The 27,944-nt window shown below is 43.7% G+C and overlaps 1 protein-coding gene across 4 annotated transcripts in view; it reads left to right on the plus strand.

Annotated features, from left to right (window-relative positions):
- PRKAG2 (protein kinase AMP-activated non-catalytic subunit gamma 2) overlaps nucleotides 1-27,944 on the plus strand; it is a 421,795-nt gene that overhangs the window by 192,117 nt on the left and 201,734 nt on the right. The window contains exon 1 of one of the 4 annotated variants that reach the window (XM_068235916.1): nucleotides 21,814-22,306. The exons of the other annotated variants lie outside the window; for them this stretch is intronic. Within the exon in view, the coding sequence (XP_068092017.1) occupies nucleotides 22,213-22,306 (94 nt within the window). The 5' untranslated portion in view covers nucleotides 21,814-22,212. Of the gene's footprint in view, nucleotides 1-21,813; nucleotides 22,307-27,944 lie in introns of those variants that run through there. 4 annotated transcript variants of the gene reach the window in all.

The following is a 27,944-nucleotide window of genomic DNA, read 5'->3' on the forward strand; positions in this document are numbered from 1 at the left end:
TCCCGCCCCCCCCCCCCCCCCCCCCGTCCCGTCCCGGATCACACTCTCTGCAAAAGAATAACAGAAGATAACTGTGAATGGAAATAGACAAATAAAGCTAACTGTCATTAAAAAGCTAACTGTACAGATATTCTACTATTGATCAGTGACTAATTCCGATAGGGTCACCATGAGCTTGCTGGTTAGTCTGTACCTCTCGGTGTTACAAGCCCTACTGCATAGAGCCAAATTAATCCATGCCATGCACTGATGAGGATCAAACAATCCGAAACAGTCTGTATGCATGTTGGATTATTATGGCTCTGTATAAATTAACAAGCTGACACATCATTGCATTCCAGCGGTTCTGGAGGTGTGTTTAGCTTCTAAGGGTACAATGGTTAATTTGCATATATTCAGCAGTGATGCCCTGGGAGACATCTCAAGCTCACTCCAACCTGAATTATCGCCAATTCTTTCTGTTTTAAGAAAGCAAACTTTTGTTTTTCTTAACATCTTAGTAAGGGGGCTTTTAGGACCATTGTAGTCCCTTACACACTCCAATGAGTTCTGGGTCACCATGAGCTTGCTGGTTAGTCTGTAATTCAGATAGAATATATGTAACTTATACCAATATTTTACTATTACTAAATGTAACTCTATTCTCACTTGGACCTCCTTCTGCTGATCCCTAACCCAAACCGACCCCTCACGGTGCAATATCCACCGATATTTACCGCCTTTTAACTACTAGCCGGCCAGGTCACGCCGCTGAGCGTGGCCGCGGCGGCAGCCCCAGGACCGCCTAACGCTGATCGGCGTAAAGTCGTGGGGCTTCAGCTTGCAGTAGATCACGCGAAGGCTGCGACACCGCTGACCCCTCCAGAGGCACAGAGGTGATCGCCTGTCATAGGCGGAAGCCTATGACAGCTGATCACGGGGATTGGCTGGCGGGGTGAGGGAGGGAGGGGGGAGTATACAAATAAAAAACAAAAAATACATATTTTTATTAAAAAATATACACATAAATATTGATTTAAAAAACAAACAAACACTTGGGGAGCGATCAGACCCCATCAACAGAGATCTGTGTTGGTGGTGAGAAAAGGGGGGGGATCACTTGTGTGCTGTGTTGTGCGTCCCTGCAGCTTGGCCTTAAAGCTGCAGTGGCCTATTTTAGGAAAAATGGCCTGGTCTTTAGAGGGCGTAAAGCCTGTGGTCCTTAAGTGGTTAACATGGCGCCCTATGTGCTGTCCATTTTGCCAAAGTGCCACTGGGGCCCAAATTACCTGCTTTGCTAAACTGATCGCTGCTCTATAAATATGGCAGTTGTAAATTTTTAATGCAGATTTCTGCTGCAGTTGTGGCGATCCCTCAAGAAACTGGTGATCATTTTAACCTGACATCCACTTTTTATAAAACAATCTGGAAAGTGCTGATCCCTGCAAGAATAAGGGTCTGTACACCGAAAATTGACAAGCGCAATAGCAAATGCAATGTGATTTAAAAATTGCATAAGTTATGATTTTAAAATTGCATGCTTTTTCAACGCGTTTGCATTTTTTTTGTGATTGGGGATTGGCTAAAAGGCCTTCAACAGGAAGGTGCAAGGTCTCCTGGGATTTGACCTAGAAAAAAACACAATGCAATTACATCATGTTTCTGTTTGCGATTTTCCAAACGCAGTGCTCAGAAAGCGCCGCAGTCATTGCGATTGCGATCTTCTAAAATCACATTGCACCACTGTGTACAGTTCATCACAATTTTAAGTGTTTGTAAAAGACTTTGGGATTGAAAAAAAGGCATGCAATGGAAAAATGCAGCGCAATGCAGACAGTGTGACACCCTGAAAATCGCCAAGTGCAATCGTAAACGCAGTGCGAGGCGATTTCGTCTTTAATAAAAGTTCTACTTACAATTTTTTATGCATTTGCGATGCAATTGCGATTTAGCTGAAGCTAACTTTTCTGCTTTCCTGTTTGTTTACATAAAAACCGCAAGGAAAATCACATGCATTGCGTTTTTCCTGCACTTCCCAAACGTGAGCGTTTAAAAGGCGCTGCGATTGCAATTTTGGTAAAATCACATCACACCACTTTGTACAGTGCCTCGCGATTTTCCGTTATTTTCATGAGGGCTTTGCGTGAAAAATTGCATGCAACTCTAAAATCGCAACACAGCCAGTGTGCAACACCGGCCCTTATGCACATCTTTGGCAATTATTGAAATAGACTTCATAGTATCACTACATCGTCACACCTCTGTGTGTCTCAATCTGCCTTGTCCCTGCTACCTGCTGAGGCTCTTGTGAAGCTGCTGACGTGTTGCAGGCTGGAGTGTTGCACTTGTGAAGCTGCTGATGCTGACATGTTACAGGCTTGCACATATTCCATTGTCACATTACTTACCGCAGCACATTTCCAGCCACAGCCGTCTGCTCTTCATCACCTTCCCCAGTTTTATGCAGTATTATTTCATATTAATGGGATAATTATGTTAGTCGCATCTGTAGGCATGGCGCCGCACACTGTGTGATCCCACCGTGACAAATCATGTTTTCCTGTGTCATCTGTAATTAAAGCCCAGAATCTGATACATCGGAAGGTTTGTTTGTTTTTATCATAGCAGACAACATCTCCCTCCTTATTAATTGCTCCTGGCATGATGCGGAAGCAAGATCTCTGGTTTACCGCAGCATTTCTATGTAGTGTGCTTATTAGAATGGCTGATTAGTGTGAGCTGTATGTCATCTGATATTGAAATATCTTAGCATTTCAGTTTGCCGGGACTTGATTATACTGTATGTAGGATTGGTGATCTATGTTGGTTTGTGTTTAGTAAGGTTGCAGGAGCAATTTGTAAAGATCAGCCTTATTTAACCACTTCATGACATGGGCTGAAGTGGCTAAAGCATGTGCGATTTAGGCTTGGTTCCCACTTGCGCCGGATCAGCGGTAGTGGACAGTGTAATGTCCGCTCCGATTGGTTCCGGCTGTAGCCCGGGACAGGTGCGCTCCCCCATAGGCTATATGGGGGAACGCATCCGCCTGCTCGGGATTATCACGGACTGTACAGAAGTGCGATCCACTTACCGCAGTGTGAACAGCGCCTATTTATAAAATAGGAGGTGTTCATTGTCAGTCTAGTGATGAGCGGAGAACAGACAAAAATGTCCATTCTCAGCTCAAATGGAAAAACAGTCTTATGCTGGGGATACACGGTACGTTTCTGTACCGTGTATCGACCAGCTGATCCGGTCAGCTGATAATATTCAGCTGGTCCGATCACGCTGCTCGACCCCCACCCACTCGATCCCCACCGGCGGACAATGGCAGGGAATCGAGAAGCTGATAAGGAGCGCCGGCGGGGACGAGCAGTAATAGATCCGCGCGGACGAGCGGGGACGCGGCGGGAGTCGATCCGGCGACTTATCGGCCGCCAGATCGACCCGTCTATTTGCAGCATTAGAGGAATAGATGGACTTTTATAAAATACTGATTTAATTATCTGTTTTTATCTGACTTGATTAATGGTTTAACTCGCTTTATTTGACTTAACTCATGATTCATCTCTTCTTGGCTGTTTATTTAATGAATAAGCTCTTCTTATCTTACAGCTGAAGTGAAAAATAAGTAAGTTGAGATAATTGAAGAGAAAACCTTTGTGAATCAACAACTTCATCTTATATCAGTTGTCTGTCCTCTTAACATCCTTAGCGGTAACCCCAAGTCAGGCTCGAGGCAAAAACTGCAGCTCAGAGTGGTAAACCGAGCCTGACTTTTGGTAGCTGCCAGAAGGTTACTGCAGAGCATAGTGCAGCGGGCATTTCAACTCACTTCCCCCTGGTATTCAGACTCCGGCAGCCATTCTCCTTCCGGTCCTCGGAGGCTCTAAATCCCTCTGGTGAGATCGCCGTCTGTTGTAATGACGACAGATGGCGGTCTCACTACAGGGTTACAGCGCCACCTGAAGGACGGAAGGAGAACTGTAGCGCTGGAGCCCAGAGAGGTGGGTAATTGCAGGGGCTGCTGCAGGCTCTCTGGGGGTATGATTTTTTTTTTTTGCTTTTAGGGCCTAAAAGCTAATTAAAAAATTGTACGGTTTTTAGACCCTAAAGCCTCATCTACACGCGTAGATGAGGCTCCGAAGTTCCTTATCAATCGAGCCGCTGATGCGGCCCGATTGATAAGATCCGACAGGACGGATCTCCCCACCACCAATTCCCTGCTCGTTCCCCGCGAGGGGACAATATCAAGGAATCGAGCGGAAGATAAGCGGCGCCGGCGGGGACGAGCGGGGAATCGTATCTGACGCACGCGCGGGTGAGCGGGGACGCGGCGGGTACGCGCAGGGATGCGGAAGAGGCGATCCGGCGGCTAATCGAGCCGCCGGATCGGAGCCTCATCTACGCGTGTAGATGAGGCTTTAAATCAGGAAGTAATCATGACGGCAGGGAGGTTAAGGCTCATATACACACCTGACTAAAGTCGGCTGAGGTTACCGATAGCAACTACCTCAGCCAATAATCAGGTGTGTGTACACCGGCTCGCTATCCCCAACCCACAAGGGATCTGCCATTGGATCAACTCACCCCCTGTGACGGCCTATCCGATTGCTCACACCACTCAGTTCAATGAAACTTATTTAATACAAAACTGATTTCCTTGGCATGTCATAGCTAGTAAAAAGAGGACTAGTTTCATTTACAAGACTAAAGTAATAAAATACCGTTACACATAACAAGCAGTTAGAGTTAGCTTTATTTCTTGAGCCTGCTGATAGAGAAGTAATGGTCAGAGGCTCTGATAGCATTGATTATGCTCCTTTAGGATCCCTTTACAAGCCTAGAAGTGAATAATATCTCTGTGTGTGGAATGCTTGTATGGCATATCTTTCCTGCCTAATGCGAAACTGACGTGCTGTCGCCAGTGAAAGGTTGTTACTGGTGACTGTGATGACCAGGAGCTGTGGGATGAAATGTATTTTTAGAAGATGCTTTCTGTACTAGATAGCTACTACCTAGACTGCAGAAGCTCATTGTTGCAATCATTAGTGTCTGGCAGGAGGTGGAGTCGTGTTGTACAGCAGACAGTAATGCCACTCTATACATGTACGGTACTGATAACTATTGATTGAATGGCGCAAATCACACATCAGCTCTGAGGCTGCATGTGATAACCAAATACAGGGTCCCTGATGAATACTGTATTTCTTGTGAATACATGGAGCCCTGATTGAATATAGGATCACTGAGGACCTTATAAAGGCCATAAAGTGTCACATGATCTGCCAGTATAAATACACCTTTTCAGAAAGGTCCAAGAGGCTTCAACACCGCTAAGTAAGAGGCATCACACCATGAAGACCAAGGAGCTCTCCAAGCAAGTCAGAGCCAAAGTTGTTCAGAAGCACAAAATATCTAAAACTTTGACTATCCCTCGAAATACCATCAAATCAGGGCTTTAACATAAGGCACTTTAGGCATGTGTCTACAGGCGCTTGATGATGGAAAGGCAGCTCACTCCCCTTTCCGAGCGCCACCCTTCCTCCTACCCTATGCAAAGTCCTGATGAGAGTGTAAATGAGAGGTTACTCACCCTGCTCTTGGCATTCCACTGATGAGATCTCCCATAAAAGTACTTACGATGCGAATCCTGCAAAAAAAAAAAAAAAAGTTATGTACCTCTTTCAAAGTGCAGTCCTCCTGGGAGAACATCCGTGTTCTCCCTCTCACTTTGCCGTGCTTTATTCTCTTTCTGCAGGCTCCAGAGCAGACCCCGAACCTCCCCAGAATCGCCTTATCTCATGTAGATAGGGATCGCTGCTTTACATTTATGCCTGTGCAGTTTGTATAGCCGCTAGTGCGGCTGTGCAGGTCTTGAGCTCTGTCATCCCCACGTCCTCTCTCCCAGCAGTCTCGTACGTGTCATGTGGGCGGGCTCATGACTGTGAGCCTGCCCACATGACGCGTACGAGACTGCTGGGAGAGTTATTTGATTTTATTTATCATTATGTAAAAATTTCATTGGGATTATCCTGTAGCAATTATTCAATTTCTAGTATTGCTGGAAGCAACTATATAATATATTCTTTGCAGGAATAGGTCAGATACACACGCCAGCTTAGGTAATAGAAAGATAGCTTTTAATAACATAAAATTCCAATTGGGCTTCTGATTTATGGTTGTGGTGATTTGATAACGGAAGTGGCATTTCCTTTCAGAACCATGCAGTCCAGTTTTGCTGGGTCACTTACACTGCTCATGAAAATAAAGGGAACAGCTCTTCACAGATGAAAGCAGGTTCATACTGAGCACGTGTGACAGACATGACAGAGTCTGGAGATGGCGTGGAGAATGTTCTGCTGCCTGTAACATCCTCCAGCATGACCGGTTTGGCAGTGGGTCAGTAATGGTGTGGTTTGGGGTTTCTTAGGGGGGGCAGCTCACCAGAGGTAGTCTGACTGCCAATAGGTACCGAGATGAGATCGTCAGACCTCTTGTGAGACCATATGCTAGTGCGGTTGTTCCTGGGTTCCTCTGAATGCAAGACTGTGTTAGACCTCATATGGATGGCGTTTGTCAGCAGTTCCTGCAAGATGAAGTCATTGATGCTATGGACTGGCCCGCCTGTTCCCCAGACCTGAATCCAATTAAGCACTTCTGGGAGATCATGTCTCACTCCATCCCACAACGCCATGTTGCACCACAGACTTCCAGGAGTTGGTGGATGCTTTAGTCTCTGGGAGGATATCCTTAAGGAGACCATACGCCACCTCATCAGGAGCATTCCCAGGCGTTGTAGGGAAGTCACACAGGTACGAGTTGGCCACACACTACTGATCCTTATTCTTTTTTTTTTTTTTTTTTTTTATTCTTCTTATCGAACTCAGCTCTGTAACCATGCTACCAGACTCAGCAAATAAGCTTCATCGCGAAACTCCTTATGTCTGGCAAATCAGTTTGCATCATAGTTCGACATTCTATATATATTTATAATACTACTGATCCTTATTCTGACTTGTTTTAAGGACATTACATTAAAGTTGGATCAGCCTGTAGTGTTTTTTTGGAGTGGGACTCCAAATCCAGACCTAGATGGGTTGATAAAATTGATTTCCATGGATAATTTTTGACTTTGTTAACAGCACATTCAACTATGTAAAGAACAAAGTATTTAATTTCTGAAGAATAGAAGAATACTTCATTAATTCAGATCGAGGATGTCTTATGGTATTTTAGTGTTCCCTTTATTTTTGTGAGCAGTGCATATTCTCCAGGGTTCTTGACCGTCCTCCAAGCTTAGTAAACCAATCCCTAGAGCTCTAAATACTCTCATTGTGAATCTTTTTAGTTACACATTAAAATGTATATTTTTTACAATAATTTTTTTTTGTTTTTCCTACTTACGGTTTGCCTTTGTTAGAAAGTGACAGATAAATCTTGCCTGCAGACTTCCCAGCCAGAAACCTCTTTGTACTTGACTCTTTCTGCTTTGATTAGATCAGACAATGTTTTTGAATCATTGATTTTAATTGCTTCTGTTAATGTTTCTTTAAACAATCACAGGCCCACAATGCGAGCTGGTGGGAGCCCTCATCCATTAGTGAAAGGTCATTGTACTTGTTATAGATTGGGAAGCATCATTTTCTCCTGCAGGTATGTGTGAGCAAGTTAAGTGTAAAATCATTAAGCTTCTTCTACTCTGAGACCACAAAGCCAAGCGGTTCCCAGACATGCTTTGGTTCTAGCTGAAGGGACCATCAATGTTTAATCTTTGGCTTTGGTTATGTTTTGTTCTTCCTTCCTGTCATTAGCGATGTTAATCGATGCAGTTTGCACATTGGGTGCTGCTGGGGGTTTGGATATGAAGAACCGTGTTTCATCAGCTCTGAATAAAACATGGATTCAGAACAAAGAGTGGCAGCAGTATGACAATAAAGAACTGTAAATGTTGGTTTATGGAGATAGTGACTCTTGCCCTCTGTGCAGATAGAGAAGCATATGATCAGTTTGCACTTTGCTGATTGGCTGGTCATGATCAGCTTATGCAGGAAGCAAAAGCGAGACATGATCACATGACCCACCAGAAAGTATATATGGATAACTTGAGAAGCCAGTCATGTGCCACTCTGTGAATCCTTATTGCAGGAGATTTTTTTTTAAATGATTATCCTTGATGGTGATTATTAATTTACCTTTATTTCCTCTGATCTACTGCTTATTTGTTATCGACATTCCTAGTGAAGTGAAGTTGGAGAAAGTTGTTCTGTACTGCGGGGGAGGGGCAGGACCAGCCTTACCATGAATCATTTGATTAAGGGGGCGAAATCTAGGTGGTGGTGCTGGCCACATCCGAATGGCAGAGCAGGCAGTGCAGCACCGGGTCTTTGCCTCTTCTGCTTTGCAGTCTATCATCATGCAGCAGCGCCTATCTGGCTTTCAATGTCACGTGACAGGCGTCAAGAGCCTACAGACGGGCACTTCTACATGGTAAAAAAGAGGAGAGGACCCCTCACTGGACTAGGTATATTGTGATTGCCATTATTTGGTTTCCCACATCATCCCTCCTCTATGATTTGAAGTCACATATTAGTCACCCCAGTAACCTGAGCTTGTGCCTCATTCTCCTGTTACAGCTCGGTTTTTCGTTGTTTTGGTTCTGGAGCTGTTAACAGATGTAGTGTACAGTGAATTGTTGGCAAACACCAACAATAAATTCTACTCACTCCACGCAAATATATTACTTCCCCTCAATGTCCTAGTGTTTCCCACCTGCCTCAGTGTAAAATACTATTCCCCGCCTGTTTCCTAAGATTTAAAGCTATTCCCTATCCAATCCACCATCTAACATTATTCATCAATATCCATCTCTCATTGGTCAGCCAGGTCACAAGATGGTTCAAAATCATATGAATCAAGCCAGTCAATTAGGGACTAGTAGCTGGCGCAAGAACATAACTGTGCATTGCATTAGTGATCACTATGGCATAAAACCGTTGGCAATTTATAAATAGGCAGAAGTATGAGACCTGCAGCAATGTGTAATATGGGAATATAAAGCCACTTTAAAAACTGCTCCCTATATGTCCCTGAGTGGGAACTATAGCCTGGTGTCCACCCCACTGTCCAGGGGAAACAATCTACACTGGCATGTCTTTGTGAGTGGAGAAATAATATAAACAAGCTGAGAACATTCATCACAAACTTCATGTAGATAGTGTCCTGGCAGGGCTGTGAGCCTGGGGATCCAGCATTGCAACCTGAAAGTGCTATTCTGCTTACTGGTGTGTCACGTCTATAAATACTTGGCCGCTTTGAAGACTGGTGTGTTTTAATCAGATTAGTATGTGTCAAAGAAAATTTCACTTTCTGTAGAAAATTGCCATTAACAGATCTGTGCTGTGTAAACGTCTGTTAGTAGCTTGTTGTGATCAGAAATGATCTTCCCATGTCAATCTGCAGCCAGCTAAAAGTACTGTTGCCACAAAACTGTCCAGATTCTCCTACCTTTTTCAGGAGCAATAAGCTGGATAGAACAGTTGAACACTTGGACTTAAGGCCAGATTTATGCTATTTCCTCCCCTGGGCCAACTTTATTGCGGCCCAGAACAAGTACCCCCTCCTAATCCTTGTGCAGCCCCCTCTTCCATGTCTAACTATCAAGTTCAGCAGCCCCCTTAAGTTACATACAGATCAATTGGGCAACAGCTCCCTATTTCCAAGTGTTGCTCCTGATTTGCAACTTCTGTATTTCATTTTCAACCTCTTCTTCTATATGCAGCAATCCCTCTTCCATGTCCAGCCGCCCCTTGGCCAACTACCACCCAAGCCCCGGGCTTTTGTGGCCTTTCCAGAAATCCAGCCTGTTGGACTAATCTATTGACTGGTAGGACATTTTTACACCTCTGTATGTAAGTTTCTGCATTTTATATGCACATTACAACAGTTACTATTAATTGTTATAATGTATAGAGGTAAACTGAAAACATTGAGTTTTTCTGAAAGTGGAATGTCCACACATTGCACATCTTGCACTGCAGTGTGCTCTGTTATTTTCACCACCTATCAGGTTGCAGCAATCATCATTATTTGGGCTGAACCCATGACAGGTGCACTTTTACTAGATATCTAGTTATCAAACCTTCAGTTGTCAGTCACCAGCCATGCTCTGCCACCCTACAACACAGCCAAGTGGTTCAGTAGGACAAGGGAAAGAATAAAGTTCCTATGTCTATTTATATTCCAGTAAGTGATTGATCGGATCATATTACATAGGTATCACAACGCACTTCCTAAATGCTATTTCTCATCTGACTGCAGATTCCATCTAGTGACGCATTGTTCCCAGAGCTCAGATTATAGAGCTCGCATCATCGTCTATCACAAGGTAGCTGTTACACAGACACAAATATCCCCCGCCTCTTCCTCAGGGGCTATAATTTCACGGTGACGGGGGTGGTCTAATACCCCAGAAACCTCACAAGGAATGCATTGCAAGTGTTTTCCATTGCTAAAATCACATGTCCTTCAGCAGCGTTTAACCTGCTCTTATCGTTTGTTATACATCAGTTATTATTAAGGAAACAAACTGGGAAAGTGATATGAGGATATTTGCCTTAAAGTGAATGCATGAAAGAGTGAAGAAATTAAAGTTCTGTTAAAGATATATTTTTTCTTTTTCTTATTTTTCATGGGGGAGGGGATTATAAGTTTAGTCCGTGTGTTCTTGCTCTCGGTGTCCTCACTGGGGAGATGTTTCCTCTTTCCCTGCTACTGAGACCTCTGTGGATTATTGTGGCTTCAACTAAAATAATATTGCCTTCTTAAAGAGAAACTGTGACCAAGAATTGCACTTCATTCGAATCAGTAGCTGATACTCCCTTTTACTTGTTAAATCTTTTCCTTTTCACAAACGGATCATCAGGGGGCTCTGTATGGCTGATATTGTGGTGAAACCCCTCCCACAGGAAACCGTGAGGACCATGGTCCTGGCAGTTTCCTGTCTGTGAACCTCTTTGCATTGTGGGAAACAACAGCTGTTTACAGCTGTTTCCAACTGCCAAAAAAGCAAGCATCAGCTACTTCCAGTGGCATTACTTGCAAGCAGTAAAAATGTCACCATGTGGTAAATTTCAGAATGTAAATCAGGGAGAGGAAAGCTTTTACAATGGGCAAACACGAACTAAATCATTTATACATAATTATTGCAAAAATGAAGCACTTTTTTATTATTACATTATTTTCTCTGGAGTTCCTCTTTAAAGCAAAAGGTATTTGCAATCATTCATTTTTAAGTGAGTACCTGTGGTTTCCCATGATGCAGCACTCCCAAATTCGGGAAATCGTCTCTTTATGCCCCAGAAAGCCAGGCACACATCCACAGCCACTTGGGCTTGGACAAGTACTAAGGAATATCCAAACAGCTCATGGTGACACAGAGCCACTAGGAAAGTATTCGGCCCTGTAAAATGTATTAACTTTAGGTTCACATTACAGCAGCAATGCTGGATGTGTGGGTCAGGCATCAGGACAGAGGTTCTGGTTAGATTCCAGGAAGGTGTGTTACAGTATGGAAGGAAAAATATTGAAAATACCAATAAAAACAATGCTGCAGATCCAAAACACTAACTGATCCCCAACTGTACCGCCACAATAGTGGCCACTGACCAAGAGTGCAAGCTCCAAGTGTAAGCATATATTTGCGTAGAATAGTTTTAGGGATTTGGTAAGTTAAGGTAAACCCGAGTTGAAGAAAAAAGGTAGATACTTCCCTAGGTAGAGGGAAGCCCCTGGATAGTCCAAAGGTTTTCCACCTCCCTCCTCAACCCCACCGCTGCCATGCACGGAACCCTCTTAACTGGGTGTGGTCACCATTTTGCACAACAGAGATAGTGATTTTAGTGAAGGAATTTTGTTAATCTGGACTGGAGGCATGCTACCTCCTCACTCCCAGTATACAAGCAGGTGTCAGAAATACACAGAAGGCTATTGCGGGAGAGTACAGCAATTGCAGAGCTGCAGATCCACCACACGTATGCCAGAGGAAGACCGCTTACTTACATCACACTTGAAATTAATGAATTGTTAAGAATTGTTTTTTATTTCTTAGGTAAAGTAGAGCTATTCTTTAAGATGTATTACAGTAACCAGCTTGGTTTATTTAATACATTTATTTATCACTTCATAGCATGTTTCTTTAAGTGACTTGGGATGGCATTGCGTCTTCATGGTGACGCCATGAGAAATGCCAGTAAAAGCATAAAGGTACTGTTGTGTCTTTGTTGTGTCTCTGTTCACCTTTGTTGCAGGCAAAATATTCCCTTAGGACATGCACTCCAATGTCCCAGATTCCTTCTCAATATTTCCCAATCAGCCACCACATTACATTTGCTGACTGGTGAAGTGAATGACGTGGATTATCTTGTTACAATGGCATGTGCCAGGTAGTGATGCTCATAAGGGGCCGATTTCGACTTCAAGTGGTTTCGATTATGACTTCATGCTCTTTCGATTTGACCGTGGTCAAAATTACGAGTCGGAATTCCATATATCCATAATTAAGAGTCGTAATTATGACTATATATGTAATTAGCGGTTAATAGCAAATTGCAAAGCCCCCGTACATGCTAGAAACACCCCAAAGTGTATGCTAAGGAGGGCAGGGGAAAGAAGAGGAAACTTTTTTTTTTTTTTTTTAAACCTTGTAGTTTTTTAGATAATTGATGTTAAACTTAGAGGAAAAAAGTCACTATTTAAATGCGGTAAAATGACAGATAATGTATCAACATGTATATAAATGTATTTTTTTATGTTCAAAGTGTGGGAAATCTAAAAAAAATTACTTAGGGTTCCCCCTTCCGAGCCCCAGGCAGCCGGGGCTCTGCATTCTGGCTATCCCAGCCTGCATGGGGGACAAGGGGTAAAGAGGCTTGGTAGGGGGAACCCCACATAATTTTTGGGGGGATTTCCCAAACTCTGAACATAAAAAAACACAAATACATTTATTATACAAAACGGTATTTTCTTGGTTACAATGACGGCTCTCAATTACAGTTTGTAACCCAGAATTACAGGGTCGAATGCAGATGTAATTATGGATGCATTCGAAATCGCCACCCGCAAAGGTGGCAAATCATGAATTATGATTTTGAGGTTGTATTTGCAGAAATCTGCCCGTAATTAGGGCAGAGCGGTAATTATGAGGTCGTAATGAGCATACCTGCTGCCAAGGCATGGACAGTTACTTCTGGGTGGTGAGGTTCTGAAATCCAGGGAAAAATAGTCGATTATAAGGATCTAACTGATCTTAACAAGGGCCAAATTCTGATGGCTAGATGATCAAAAGGTGCCCATTAAAAAAACAAAAAAAGCCAGATACTTACCTAGGGAGAGGGAAGGCTCTGGTTACTACTGAGCCTTTCCTCTCCCGGTGCCCGTTTCAGTGCTGGCTCCCCTTTACTAATATTTGACTAAATTAGTCAAATGCTGCTCTCTCCACCACCGAAGGGAGGTTTCAGAAGCCTTCGGGAGCCTGAGTGCTCCCACAGATGGGCCGCTCCGTACTGCACACGCCCTTTCTTGCGCGCTCGCGTGTGCAGTACGGAGCCGCCTGTCTTTGGTGATGACTCAGCTCCTGAAGACTTCCGAAGTACCATTGGTGAACTATCAAACTTCCAATACAACAAATGCGATCTGAATAAAACGTTCAGAAATCATCGATCTGACCAATGGAATAGAAAATATAATCGGTCCAATCATTTCAGATAGGATTGATCCCCAAAACAGATCAATGAAATGATCAATAAATCAGTCATTTGTTGTCGATTGGCACCACCAACACTATCCAAGTAATGTCCTTTAGTTACAGCATCTTTAAAATAGCATACCTCCTTTTGGTGATCCTAGTATGCAGTCATTAGGGATGCAGGGAATTTGGGTGCCTGGGCGAGCGTTAGCAGCATCCAGTGTACACTTTGGGCTCCGGAGGCACTGGAGTTGAGGAATAATATAGCTGAACACCAGCTAACATCCGCAGTATGAGCAAGTGGCGCATGGAGCCGAACTCCAGATGGAGGCGTACATAGAGGCAGGGGTGCACGGAGTTCTGCAACATGGTTGTTGGACATCAGATAGCGGTTAAGGGATTTAAGTGGTGCCCGGGGTTTAACAATCAAATAGCCGAACCCCTGATATCGCTGAAGGGAGTGAGAAAGTGGCACATGGACCTTGGCTACTATGTAGCTGAACTCCAGATATCGCGGGAAGTTAGTGGTAGGGCACCTGGGATTTGGCTATTATGTACCGGTAACTACTGAGTACATGACAGGTTCACGGGCACTCAAAACTCACTAATGCATAAGAGGAGAGTCACAGAGATTATTTCCAACTTGTCCAATCTCCCAATCGATAATGAAATCGATTTTGTGAAGTATTGAATGATAATGAAAACTGATCCCTTTATCGCTCGGGAGCAGTTTGAACATGTACACACGATGCATCTTCCCGTCAGATTACCCATCACTCTGCATGATGTGTACCCAGCATTAGGCCTCAATCACACAAATGCCAATAAGTGTTTGGACTGAATGTCCTCCATGTACAGCATCACAAATGCGGCTTCCAGTGGGGAAATCATGATGCAGCTTCAGGAATATAATTGTGAATATATGGCGGAATAGTGGGTAGCACTAAAGTAAAAGCACACAGGCACTGACATGGTTAAAATCGCATACTTACAAAAATACATGAAACCGCATGCGAATTCGCATGAAAATTTGCATACAAACGCATACTAATTCGCATCCGCATGCAAATTCGCTTATGTGTTTTCAACAAAGATATCGCACCGCTCTAAGACCTTTAGGGTGGTTTTCACTTCAGCCGCAGGTGTCTGCGAGACGCGCACTTCCGGGTCTGCGGTTACGCTGACGCATCCCTTGAGCCGTGCCATGCACATCTATGGGATTCGCACAGATTCGGATGGAAATGCCGGGTGAATCACTAACGCAAGAGTTTATGGCAGAGTTTCCCTGCGTGATTTGCCTGCGGGGAAACTCTGCGGATTCGGAGAGAAGACCACTCCAGTGGAAACGGGCCCTTAGGCCAGGGCTCTCTTCCCCTTTTGTCTCACAATGCTGTGTAATGGGTGTACATACGTCCCACCCCTGTGTAAAAATATGTAGTTCATTTGTTCACTGCATAAGCTGTTATCCACTCTTGTCTTTTTTTAACTGTTGTATTGTTTGTTTTGCATTGTTATACTCTGTATGTTGTTGTACAGCGCCATGGAAGATGCTGGCGCTATATACCGTAAATCAGTAATAATAATAATCCCAAAAGCATAAAGCTATATTAGTTGATTCCCTACAAAAATTGGCCTTGGTCTTTGATATAGACATTGGACTATGTTCATAGTACAGATTAGATTGTGAGCTCCTCAGAGGCATAGTTAGTGATGGCTATGCATTCTGTAAAGTGCTGTGGAAGTTGTCAGTACGCAATGATAATACATACTGGAAAACTGCCAAATGAACACCGTGCAAATGCTGTGCCTCTTTTGAACACATTGGCTGCCCCTGAAATGGCCTGTGATATTTTTTTTTGTACTGCGTGGTAAACAGGGTTGTGGAGTCGGTACAAAAATCATCAGACTCCAACTCCTCAGTTTACGAAACTTCCAACTCCAGGTACCCAAAATGTATCTGACTCCTCGACTCCAACTTCACAGCCCTTGCAAGGCTATGGAGTGAGTACAAAAATCATCAGACTCCAAATACTCAGTTTATGAAACCTCTGACTCCAGGTATCCAAAAATTGCTCCAGCTCTGACTCCACAGCCCTGGTGGTAAATGCAACAGTCATGAAATGCCATTACTAGATGTCTGAGTGAACTCTCCCTATTGAATGCTATTTGTTTGTTTTCCAAGCTGTAAAGGGATGGTTTCTTGGTGGAAAACCCGCAGTGAATGAGTGAATGAGCCCTTGTCTCTGGAGAACAGCTATCCAGGCGCTATATGATACTGCTGTGGATATGAAAACATCCAGAGGACAGATCATTTTAACTGTATGGCCAGTTTTACACCTCTGCAGGGACAAAACACAAGCCTCAGACAAGAGAAGGTAATTACAGTGAACTGCTTATGTTTTCCACTGTGACAGGAGCTGTCTGTGTCACAGGACCCCTAGTGGGCAGACTGCAAAATGCCTTCCAATCGGTTTCAGCACACAGACCATGCAAGCTGTGGTCGCAATCGGTGCGTATAAACCGCTGGAATTTTGGCAGCAGACCGACTAGAAGGGAGCCTGTGAATTACGGTAATACAATTTACACACTATTTCAGGGTATAACTGCCACCACCTCTGTTACCATGGGACAGAGGAGCCCACTGACTGGCTGATTCTAGACCTGCAAATAAAATGGTTAAACACACTCTATTCTGTCTAGCTAGCAACAATAGTAGCGACTCTTCAGAAGTCAGGGTTCAGTTTGTGCGGCTGAATAGCAGGGTAGCTCAATAAACAAATGACATTAGCGTTGTTTATTAAATATGCAATATTAATAATTAATATATACAGAAAATCGTTAAAATCAACAATTATAGAGACAAATGATAACACAGTATATAAAAATAAAAGGGAGAAAATACTTAGGTTCGCGGAAATATGTCCTTCTGGGAAAACTCATAAAGTTCTTGGTTTCAGTTCAGTTCAGTTCAGGAGCAAAGTTCAGACAAGATGGGCACCACTGTTCCTCAGAGTGGCAGCATGCTCCCATGAAGGTGGAACTTGAAGGAATGAGGGAGGAGTCCCTCGCAAAAACTTTTGACTGATCCCCATCTTTGGGTGGAGTCTCAGGTCCAGCCCAGGAGCTGGACAGGGTGCGGTTAACTCCCTGGGTGGATGCCTGGTGAGCACCAAATATGACATTTTCCATATCTTGGCTTATGCTACCCGCACACACTTAGCGGCCACAGATTCATGTTCCTCAGAATATGACAGTTCATATGACATCAAACTTGGGTGCTTTTGCATGGTCGGTTATGAAGTAGCGGAATACCTCGGGTTCTGGGTATGTCAGGGGCCTCAATTTAATATCAAAATATTCACAAGATCCGGACCAGCAGAATGAGATAACTTTCACATCTCTCCTATGAACGGTATTCCTTAAACATGCTAAAAATCATAAACTCCATGTACTTCTAAACTGGCTCCCTGGCTCCGGCAAGTCTGAGCCCTGGCTGGGGGAGCTTCCTCTGAATGAAAGGACTTTTGGTGTTTTAATTAATATCTGAGTGAGATCAGCTCGGACAAACTCTGACACCTCTGCTAAGGCCCAGATCCCAGTCATATGCTAATTAACAAGTCAACAGAGCCATCCTGCACTTTAGGTTACTGAGCTATTTCTCTGCTGAGAGCAAGGAGAGACCCCAAGCTGGACTTGCAGGTATCCCACAGACATAAGATTCTGATCTGGCAACGCAATGACAATCGATGCAGAAAGCCGATTGCGATCGCGTTTTCTGGTCTCACGGCTCGTCCGTCACAGTGCACCATTTTCACTCTACTGAATAATTCAGATAATAACTGTAACGATTGTGGAACTTTTCCCGTGATCAGCGCACAACGCGTGCGCTGACACGGCGGAAATCCTCCACAAGCGTATAATTTGCAGGAACCCAGCAAAAGGTGCTACGCACCCGTAGAGGGAAAATTCCTGTCGGCAGATGGCGCTGGGGAGTGCAGAGGAACCAATCCTCTGTACCTCCACAAATGCCAGACAGGAATTTGTACGAAGTGCAGAACGCAATCGCAAGAGAGGCGATTGCGAATGAGAATGAGCAAAGGGACAGGTTGTATGTGTGTGCGCCAATCCAGTCGCCACCCCGCGACCGTGCACAAACAGCAGATATGAAATAGGAACGCGATCGCGAGAGGTGCGATCGCCAGACGTGACACAAGGCAGGTCAGGACAGAATACGAGGGTAGCAAAGGCACAGTAAATAATACAATGAGAAGATGCGGAAAACAACAAACGCTAGCTAACCGCGAACACCGCACTCATTCGCAACAGTGCACGCGGTTATGCGCGGTCTCCACGTGATAAGCACAATAGAGACAAGCACGCCTAACTAACCATCGACAGACAAACATGAAACAGAGGACGCGAACGCTTGCTTAACGGTTACCTCACCGAGCCTCCAACAAGCGGTCGTAGCAGATAAGACAGACACACGAAAACAGGGACAAGCGAGAGATAGGATCCACAGCACTAGCGAAAAGTGGCTAGCGCGATCCAGGTACAGAGTAGCAGAACAGAAGAATCCCCAGCGCTAGCGAAAAGTAGCTAGCACGATCCCAGGAGACAGAACAGAAGGATCCCCAGCGCTAGCGAAAAGTAGCTAGCGCGATACCAGGAGACAGAACAGAAGGATCCTCAGCGCTAGCAAAAAGTAGCTAGTGCGATCCCAGGAGACAGAACAGAAGAGATAGCTGGTAGCAACCGCTGCACCAGCTATACTCCAAGAACAGAGATCAGAACCATTTCCTGTCAACCACCATAGGGACAGGACAATGGCAAACAGGCAAGACAAGACAGAACAGGCAATACAGATAATACAATTCTAACTGCACTAGGGAAATCTGCCTAGCGCAGATTCAGGAATTACTCTAAGCTGATGTTCAAACAGAGAGCAAGGCTGACACCCCACCAGGAGTGTTACATAGGACGAAATCCTTATGAACAGCGAAGCATTGTGGGAAAGACATAGTACTTATAGTACACGCCTCCAATGAATGTGGCCAGGCAATTTGCATGACAACGTATGCAAATTCCTCTGCAAGCACAAGCTGCAAAACTGACAGATGCTCTTCTTTCCAGAGTCCTGCAGCATGCAAACCTACACAATGGTCAAAGGGCTGCCTGCCTGCACAGGCAGCTGAGCAAATCATCACAAAAACACAGATGAAAACAGTATGGGCAAAAATGATAGGAGCCTGCCGCTAATACCTCATTGCACAACTTTTAGATGCAATCACTGCAAACAAGCAAGTTCTGTAGCTGCCAGTGAGACTTCTTTTGCACCTCCAGAGATTGGCTCATTCTTTGTGAGTAAAGTGCCTCAGCTGTGTCAGGGCGAGGGGGGTGCTTTCTCCTCATTGCATGCTTTATGGGATTTGAATTGGGGCTCATAGAAGGCCCCTTCAGTATAGCCTGTTGTTTTTGTCCTCATTCTGCCTTGTACACATATGTGGCATGATGGGGATCAGATCCCTCGGATGACTTTCCAGGACCAAGGCTGGACGAATAAGAATATGTTCTATTGTGATGGGGTGGGGGAACGACCCATGTGCAAGTGATGTCACGTGACAGCCAGAGTGATTTTCGGAGAACAAAACTCTTGGCCAGCGATTACCAGGCAGTCATCGAATGCTTCTGCCGAATTTTGTCTAGCATGTTTACTAGGCAAAGCAGAGTCAAAACATAACCAAGCCTCCTCCATGTTTCACAGTAGGCATGATGTTTTTTGATAGCTTCATTTTGCCATTTGTGGGATATAGAGCTGATGTGAATTGGCCAAAAGCTTCAGTTATGTCTCATTTGCTTAAGGGATGATTTGCATATTCAGCAGTGATGCACTGTGAGAAATCTCAAAGCTCATTCCAACCTGAATAATTGTAAATACCTTCTGTTTTAAGGCAAACTTCTGTTTTCATATCATGTGCTTAAAGGACCTTTTTTCACAGACACACTTTAGGTTATCAAAATCCAAATTCAGAGTGGATTTTTGTGTGTGTGTATTCTTTTAGTAGTGGAGCCCCACTGGGTCTTTCTTCATTAAGCTCACTGTCACTCAACCACTTGAGGACTGTAGGCTTACACCCCCCTAGTGACCAGGCTATTTTAAAAAATTTAGGACACTGCAGGTTTAAGGCCTCGCTGCAGGGTCGTACAACTACTCAGCACACAAGTGATTCCACCCCCCCCCCTTTTCTGCCCACCAACAGAGCTTTCTGTTGGTAGGCTCTGTTCGCTGCTGCCCTGTTTGTTTATTTTTCTATTTATTTATTTGTGTTGTGTTTTTTTTTATAAATTTGTCTATTTTTTTTTGTCAGCCCTTCCCCAGCCAGCCAATCACTCCTGTGCCTCCCCAGGGGACAGCCCAGTGACACGGCTGTCCCCAGTACAGCGCTGCCTTAGATCGCAGCGCTGTACATTGTAAATAGACAGCGGTTTCACCATCTAACAGTCACCTAGCGGCGAACCGAGCTCCGTCATTCAATCGGAGATGCGCACGGATTGGCGTGCGCAATCTCCTGCAAAATTGGCATTGAGTGGTCCTGGGGCTGCCGCAGGAGCAGTCGGAAAGTAGTTAAAAAGAGACGGATTTTGATGTTTACCATTCTCACTTTCCTTCAGCCCATTCAGTGATCAGTTATCGCCCTGCAACTGTGTTTAGTAAGCTACATGCAATGCCTCCCCAAATCTATTCCGTTGTATGCCAAACATCATCCCTCCTACTCCCTCCATAGCCTCTAGGCTAGTGACACCTTTGTACAGAATTTAGCCCAGATCTGTTGCTTGAATGATCGAGTGCCACTCCCTGCTGAGCAACAGTCCTCGCACATGTGTACCAGGCTTAAAAAGTCATGTGTTAGCATGCATAAGGAGAGATAAATCATGAGTCAAGACCCATAAGGGCCCATATTCAGCTACCGTTTCTCCTGAGTTTTCTCCCAGGAAATAGATACTTTTATATCTATTTGTTAAAATAAGTTTTCAGCAACTATCAATTGAAAAATGTACTAAAAAGCAAATAAAAAAAATAATATTAAACTTACTTTAAGTTTTTTATTTCCTGCTGGGGGCCTACATTTTTATTTGATAAAGGCCATATGCAATTCACTTTTTCTCCTGAGTTTTCTCCTAGGTGAAATTTTCACATCTTGCCAATAAAAGTGCATTTTAAACCACCAGCATGCAAGAAAATACTCATGTTTATTGTGCAAGGTGACCTTTGCTGCCGCTAGTATCGCTAATATTGTCATGCGCTGCCTGCACACCGCAATATCACCGGCAGTACAAGAACCCGGCGCAAGGTGCTATAATTCATGGGAAAAAAATTGGGGAATCAACCCCAATATAACCAACCAGCACAGGGACTACTTTCTCCCAGTCAATTAGTTTAAAGCATTGCTTGTTGTGTGATACTTAATAAAGTAAAAAAAAAGTTTGAAAATTCTCTCCAATACAATTATTTATGATCCTTTTTAAGGGTGCCAACAAGAGTGTTGTGGCTTTTGCTTTTCATAAAATCACTTTGTCAGGAGGCATAACGCATTATTCAGTGAGTTGTAAGGGTACCAACAATTTTGTCCGCAGCTGTATTTATATGCAATCACTAATGCAACGCTCATAGTGCATAACTTACTAACAGACTGTCAGAAAACATGCATGCATGTGTCTGGAAAGGAAGAGTAATAGTTTGCAGCAGATATTGAGTTAAACGCGGAGAGAATCTCGTCCCACAAGGTCCTGCCTGTGCTAAGCCTCAGGCCTTTCAGTTTCACAAGGAGAGTAATTTCTATTTTGAATTGTCATGCCAGTGTGACATGTGGGTCTGTTAGTCACCAGAGAGCACTTGACATGAACCCGTAACTAGCATATGCTTTTCCTGCTTCAGCAAAGGGCCCACAGCACGAGTCAAAATAGCTGCGTGATGTCACATTATAATGAGAATGTGCTCCGGCCAATTGGTGCCAAGAATTGTCTGGACAAGGGTGGATTCCTTTTACAGTCTTTTTAAAGGGACATTATTCACAAACGCACATGACAATCGCCTGCCCAAACTTCCCTGATGTGGAATTTTATAAAGGGAGCCTTATCAGTCGGCACTGACCTTCCCCGAGCAAGAAAATCCTGTATGCTCTCCACAGCCGGTTTACACCACTTAAGAAGAAGAATTCAGCATTGCAGCTGGGTACATCCAGCACAGCGTACAATGCTGGCAGCCTGCACGACACTGCACTGTAATCCAGTCTATCCCTAAACTTACACAACTAAGACTTCTGCACAGATCTGGAGTCTTGTCATCTGCAGAAGAGAAAAAAGGATTTTACCTGCTGTATTTTTTTATTTATTTTTTTGCTGCTTTCTTCAATTCACTTGTCAGCTGTTTGGGGACATTTCTAGATATGACAAAGTTCTGCTGAATTGACTGAGCCCACCGTACCCCATGAAGCGGTTCGGGAGTTTCAGAGGAAGCAAGAAGCGCAAGGAGCAGGGCCGGGGGACAGAAAGGCGTCAGTCAGAGCCCCATGGATTAATAGGTACAGTGTTCACCTGCTGAGGGAGATTTGCCTATGCAAAATGTTGTCATTAACTCGCTGCATGTGTTCTTTGCTTTCTGTGGGTCTTTTCTGCATTGTAGCTTATCTGTGTAGCTGAAATCTAATTATTAGGTTATAAGTGAAGAAGTCATTACATGGCTCCCTGCTGGCTCTCTGTTGGAGGGACAGTGCTTGTCATGGAACCAAGTCTCTTCAAATCTTAAGTACTGATATGTACAAAAATATGTATCTGCTGATAAATCTATATATCGGTATATATTGTGCTAAAGTCTACACCCAATCTCTTAATTATTGTACTGCTTGCTGCTTATTTTTCAAATACCAATATAAAGTGAAAGTAGTACAGCCGGTCCCTATTTACAAACAGGTCCAGTTACAATGATTCAGAGATACAAAGTGGTCTTTTATGTAGAAATTACACAATACTGTTTTTAATTACATATGTTTTAAACGATACAGTATTTGTATGAACTGTTATATGTAGTTTAAAACTATTTAAATGCACGTTGAAAACAACCAAAAAACATTGTTTATACTATGGGTCTGATCCAATTCACTTTTTATGAGTTTTCTCCCAGTAGATACTTTTTACATGTTCTGTTTAAAATAATTTTCAGCATATGCTTATTTAACTTGTTGTCAAGGAGTACTCCTAAGTCCTTCTTCAAAGTTGATGTCCTCATCTGTATCCCGATTATTTTGTGTGGTGCTGGTAGGAACACAATGCATGACTTTACACTTTTCATCTGCCATTTACCGGTATGTGCTCATATAGCCACCCTATCTGGATCCTTCTGCAATGGATCACTATCTTCCAAGAGTTGATAATTCTGCACAATTTTGTATTATCTGCAAAAATAGCAACATTACTTTCTACTTCATCGACTAGTTCATTAATAAATAAATTAAAGAGTACTGGACTAAGTACTGACCCCTGTGGCACCCCACTGCTAACAGTCACCTATATTGAATATGATTCATTGACCACAACTCTTTGCTTTATGTCCATCAGCCAGTTTCCTATCCGTGCACAGACTCTTCCCCAGTCCTTGCATCCTCAATGTTTGCACCAGACTGTTGTGGGGAAGTTAGTATTGAAGGCCTTTGCAAAGTCCAAGTATATCACATCAGCAGGATTTACACTAGCATTCACCTCCTCATATAAGTGAGGAGGTGAGCATGTTAGCAAAACAAGACCTGTCCTTACTAAACCCATGCTGATGCTGAAAAGTAGGATTATTTTTTGCTATAAAGTCTTGTATAGCATCTCTTAGTAACTCCTCAAATAGTTTGCACACAACTGATGTTAAGCTTACAGGTCTATAATTTCCCAGATCTGATTTTTTTGCATTTTTTAAATAATGGGAAAATGTGGGCTGTACGCTAATCTATTGGAACTAGACCCTATTTATAATGTGAAAATATTACTGTGAAAATATCGCCTAGGAAAAAACTTAGAAGAAAAAGGGAATTGGGTCGGGCTATATTATGTCCAAATCCAAGTTATCCAAAAGTAAATAATTTATCCACGTTTCACTATATTTGACTCAACTTACAGTCTTCCGAAACGGAACCTGCTTGCAAGTAGAAGAGCACCTGTATAGACAGAAGAGACCGGTGTGATAATTTGTCATTTTCTGATAAATTCTTTGCAATTAGAGTTGGGGAGGGGGCGTGACAGTTGCACACATATTTTAAAAGTAAAAAAGTCGCGTACGTTAAAAAGGGGCGCTGGGAAAAAAGGGCGCCGGGTTTTAAACGATAAACATGGATAACGTTTAAAAATATAATGTACTATATTTCGTTTAAAAATAATGTTTTATAAAGTTATAAATCATTAAATAATGTGCATGAAATTGGCAATTGTGAAAACGTTAATCTTCCGTTTAAAAAGTGAAACGTATAATAACGTTTAAAAAAAATAGTAAGTAACCCTCCCTGTACCTACCCCTAACCCCTAGACCCCCGTGTTGGTGCCTAAACCTAAGACCCCCCTGGTGGTGCCTAAACCTAAGACTCCCCTGATGGTGCCTAAACCTAAGACTCCCCTGGTGGTGCCTAAACCTAAGACCCCCCTGTTGGTGCCTAAACCTAAGACCCCCCTGGTGGTGCCTAAACCTAAGACCCTCCTGGTGGTGCCTAAACCTAAGACCCCCCTGGTGGTGCCTAAACCTAAGACCCCCCTGTGATAAGCATTAATAACGTGTGAAAAAAATATTGTGCTGTTTTTCGTTTAAAAATAATGTTTTAAAAAAGATTGTACTGTTTTTCGTTTAAAAATAATGTTTAAAAAATTATAAATCATAAAATAATGTGTAATCATGAGAAGCAGTTATAAAACAGTAAAAGTCTCCGGCCCCGCTTATAAAACGTTATTTTTCTCCGGCGCCCTTTTTTCCTGTCGGGCGCCCATTAAACGATATTTATTATGGGAGTGAATGGCGGCGCCCGATTTGTCCACTTGCCTCAGGCGCCCGAATTTACTGTTACCAAAAAAGTCTCCCTACCCTCCCCCCCCCAACCTTTCTTAGGAACTTCTTCAACATTAACATCCCCTGTCCCCACAGCCCGGGGGTCTATCTGCAGGGGGTCATACAACAAGTGTGGCCATGGTGATCCCCACACCCACTCTCTGTATCAGAGATATGGAAGCAATGTAGTAATGAGCCCCATGAATTTGCAGGGTCTGCTACCCCTATAGTTAATTCCTTGCACCCTATACTGTGAGTTACAGTAAAGACACAGAAAGGGTAATTATATTGTAAGTACAATTGTTCTTCTAGACCTGTGTAGGCAGAGCTTGTTTTTCCCATGCACACATTTCGGCTTTTATTTTCAATGTCATTCTTTACCTGGGTTAGTGGATATTTGTGTGTTGAGAAACACTGCCACCAGCTACTTCCTGCAGAACAGACTATCAGAGCTGCAGGCTGTGCTTTTCTCAAGTAGCCCTGCACCCTTGCAGTCATTGCATTGTGATAATGCTGAGACAAGCAGCAACAGCATACAGCAATGCTGAGACAAGCAGCAACAGCATACAGCCTGCTGCTAATGCTTCCACTTAAAGGGAACCAGAGATGAACCTAGACGGGAAAATGAAAAAGCTTTTATACATACCTGGGGCTTCTTCCAGCCCCATACACTCTGATCGATCCCACGCCGCTATGCTCCTCTGCCCGCATCTACGAGAACCGGCTCCCGTCACTGACATCGTTGGAGCCGCGCTACGCAGGAGAAGTGCGCCCTCTACGTACCTCCCCAGCGGCTGCTGCAGAGATACGCAAACAGCGCACTTTCCTTACGCTTAGACTGGCTCCGACTGACGGAACAGCGGGGAGTGGAGGATGGCGGCGTAGGATCGATCAGAGCGTATGGGGCTGGAGGAAGCCCCAGGTATGTATAAAATATTTTTTGCTGTTCATCTATGGTTCCCTTTAAAGCAAACCGAAGCGAAAATAAATGTATGAGATAATGAATAATATGTGTAGTACAGCTAAGAAATATAACATTAGTAGCAAAGAAAAGATTCTCATATTATTTTTCCAGTACAGAAAGAGTTTAAAAACGTCAGTTGTTATCTATGCAAAAGATCTTCTCGGAGCCCTTTGACCCACTGGGTCTGAAGAAACAGCCAAGAAACAGTGAGAGGCCGGTTGAGCAGCCCCAGGCTGCCCATGAGGCAGGATAAGGCAGGTTCCTCATAAAGGCGGAAATGGGGGGGGGGGGGGCGAGCTGGAGGGGGTAGCAGCCAGGAAGGGGGGCAGCGGGCGTAGTGGTGGGGAGGGGGGTCAAACACCCCCCTCACCTGTGTCCCCCCGTCCGTTCTCCCCCTCCAGCTATGTGTGCAGAGCGAGTGTCAGCAGTGGGCGGGGAAGTAATTACTCACCTCTTCCTTCCGTGTTCCAAGTGGTGCGTACCACCGCTCGTCACTTTCTGCATTGCCACCCACTAAAGGGTCATTATTTCTGCTTTGTTTTATAGCTTAACTTCTCTACGACCGCTCCACGCCAATGAGCGGCAGCCCCACGACCGCCTAACACCAATTGGCGTCAGGTCCTGGAGACGGCTACTGAAGGAGATCGCGCGCATCTCCTTCTCGGGGGGCGGAGCTCCGCACCGGCTTCAGTCTATAGCCGCTCGGGAGACTGTTAGATGGTGTGATTGCCGTCTATTTACATAGTACAGCGCTGCGATCAGCAGCAGCGCTGCACTGGGGACAGCCATGTGACACGGCTGTCCCCCTGGGGGACAAGAGAGCGATCGGCTCTCATAGGCTGATCGCGTGATTGGCTGGCTGGGTAGAGGGAGGAGGTTTCCAAAAAAAACCAAAAAAACAGAATGAGTCAAGAACAGTAAAAAAAATGAACATAAATATTTATTTTAAAAAAATAAACACAGGAGGGGGTCGCCCCGATCAGACCCCACCAACAGAGAGCTCTGTTGGTGGGGAGAAAAGGGGGGGGGATCACTCGTGTGCTGTGCTGTGCAACCCTGCAGCTTGGCCTTAAAGCTGCAGTGGCCAATTACACAAAACACAGCCTGGTCTTTAGGGGGGTTTACCACTGTGGTCCTCAAGTGGTTAAAAGACAGAGTGTGGTTTTAATACTGCAACTGTTACAGCATAATGCAATGTTATTATAAAAAAAAAAGCTATACAACTGAAAATAAAAATATGAGACTTTTCTTTGCTGCTTATGTTATCAATACTACACATACAATTCTTCATATCATAAGTTTATTTTCGCTTCAGGTATGCTTTAAGCTGCTTCAGGTCATGTGAAACAGGGAATTTACCCGGAGCAGACTTATTTATGGTTTTTAAACTGCAGCACTTTGCTTATCAAGCCCTAAGATGATCAGTATAGGCCAGTGCTCAGAGCTGGGCATGAATGTTGTGTCTATGCAGAGTCCTGTAGTCACGTGTAAATGATAACACTGAACAGTGTTAAAATCACAGCTCTAGCTATCAGGCTGGAAAGGAAACGTGGAACATTTGCAGAACTCACTGAGCAAGTACAGTAATGACTGTTGTTTACACAGTGTGATATCTCGCTGCCGGCCTTCTACTACTATTAAATCTGGGGGAAAAAGATGAGTTTACTTTGATATATACAGGATAATTCAAGGAACAGATGCATGGAAATCAGTGCAAGACAGCAATATAAAGGACTTGTCAAAAGAGCTAACAATCTGCAGTGTTTTATTTAAAGAGACACTGAAGCGAAAAAAAAAAATGATGATGTCATGATTTGTATGTAATGTACAGCTAAGAAATAAAACATTAGGAGCAGAGACATAAGTCTAATATTGTTTCCAGTACAGGAAGAGTAAAGAAACTCCAGTTGTTATCTATGCAAATAAGCCATTGAGCTTCACAACTTTCAATGTCGCAGAGAGCTCTATCTTCTGAAGCTTGTTATCTCAACTGTCAGTCACTGTATCTTCTTTTTCCTGATGAGAACAGGTCAAAAGTTCACAGCATGCTCTGTAAAATCATTTAGAATGCTGAGTGGTGTGTAAACTGCAAATATTAGAGAATGATGCATTGTTATAAAAAACACTATATAACTGAAAATAAAAATATGAGAATATTTTCTTTGCTTCTAATATTCTAGTA

This window comes from Hyperolius riggenbachi, chromosome 5, assembly GCF_040937935.1.
Source record: "Hyperolius riggenbachi isolate aHypRig1 chromosome 5, aHypRig1.pri, whole genome shotgun sequence".
Classification (NCBI taxonomy): domain Eukaryota; kingdom Metazoa; phylum Chordata; class Amphibia; order Anura; family Hyperoliidae; genus Hyperolius; species Hyperolius riggenbachi.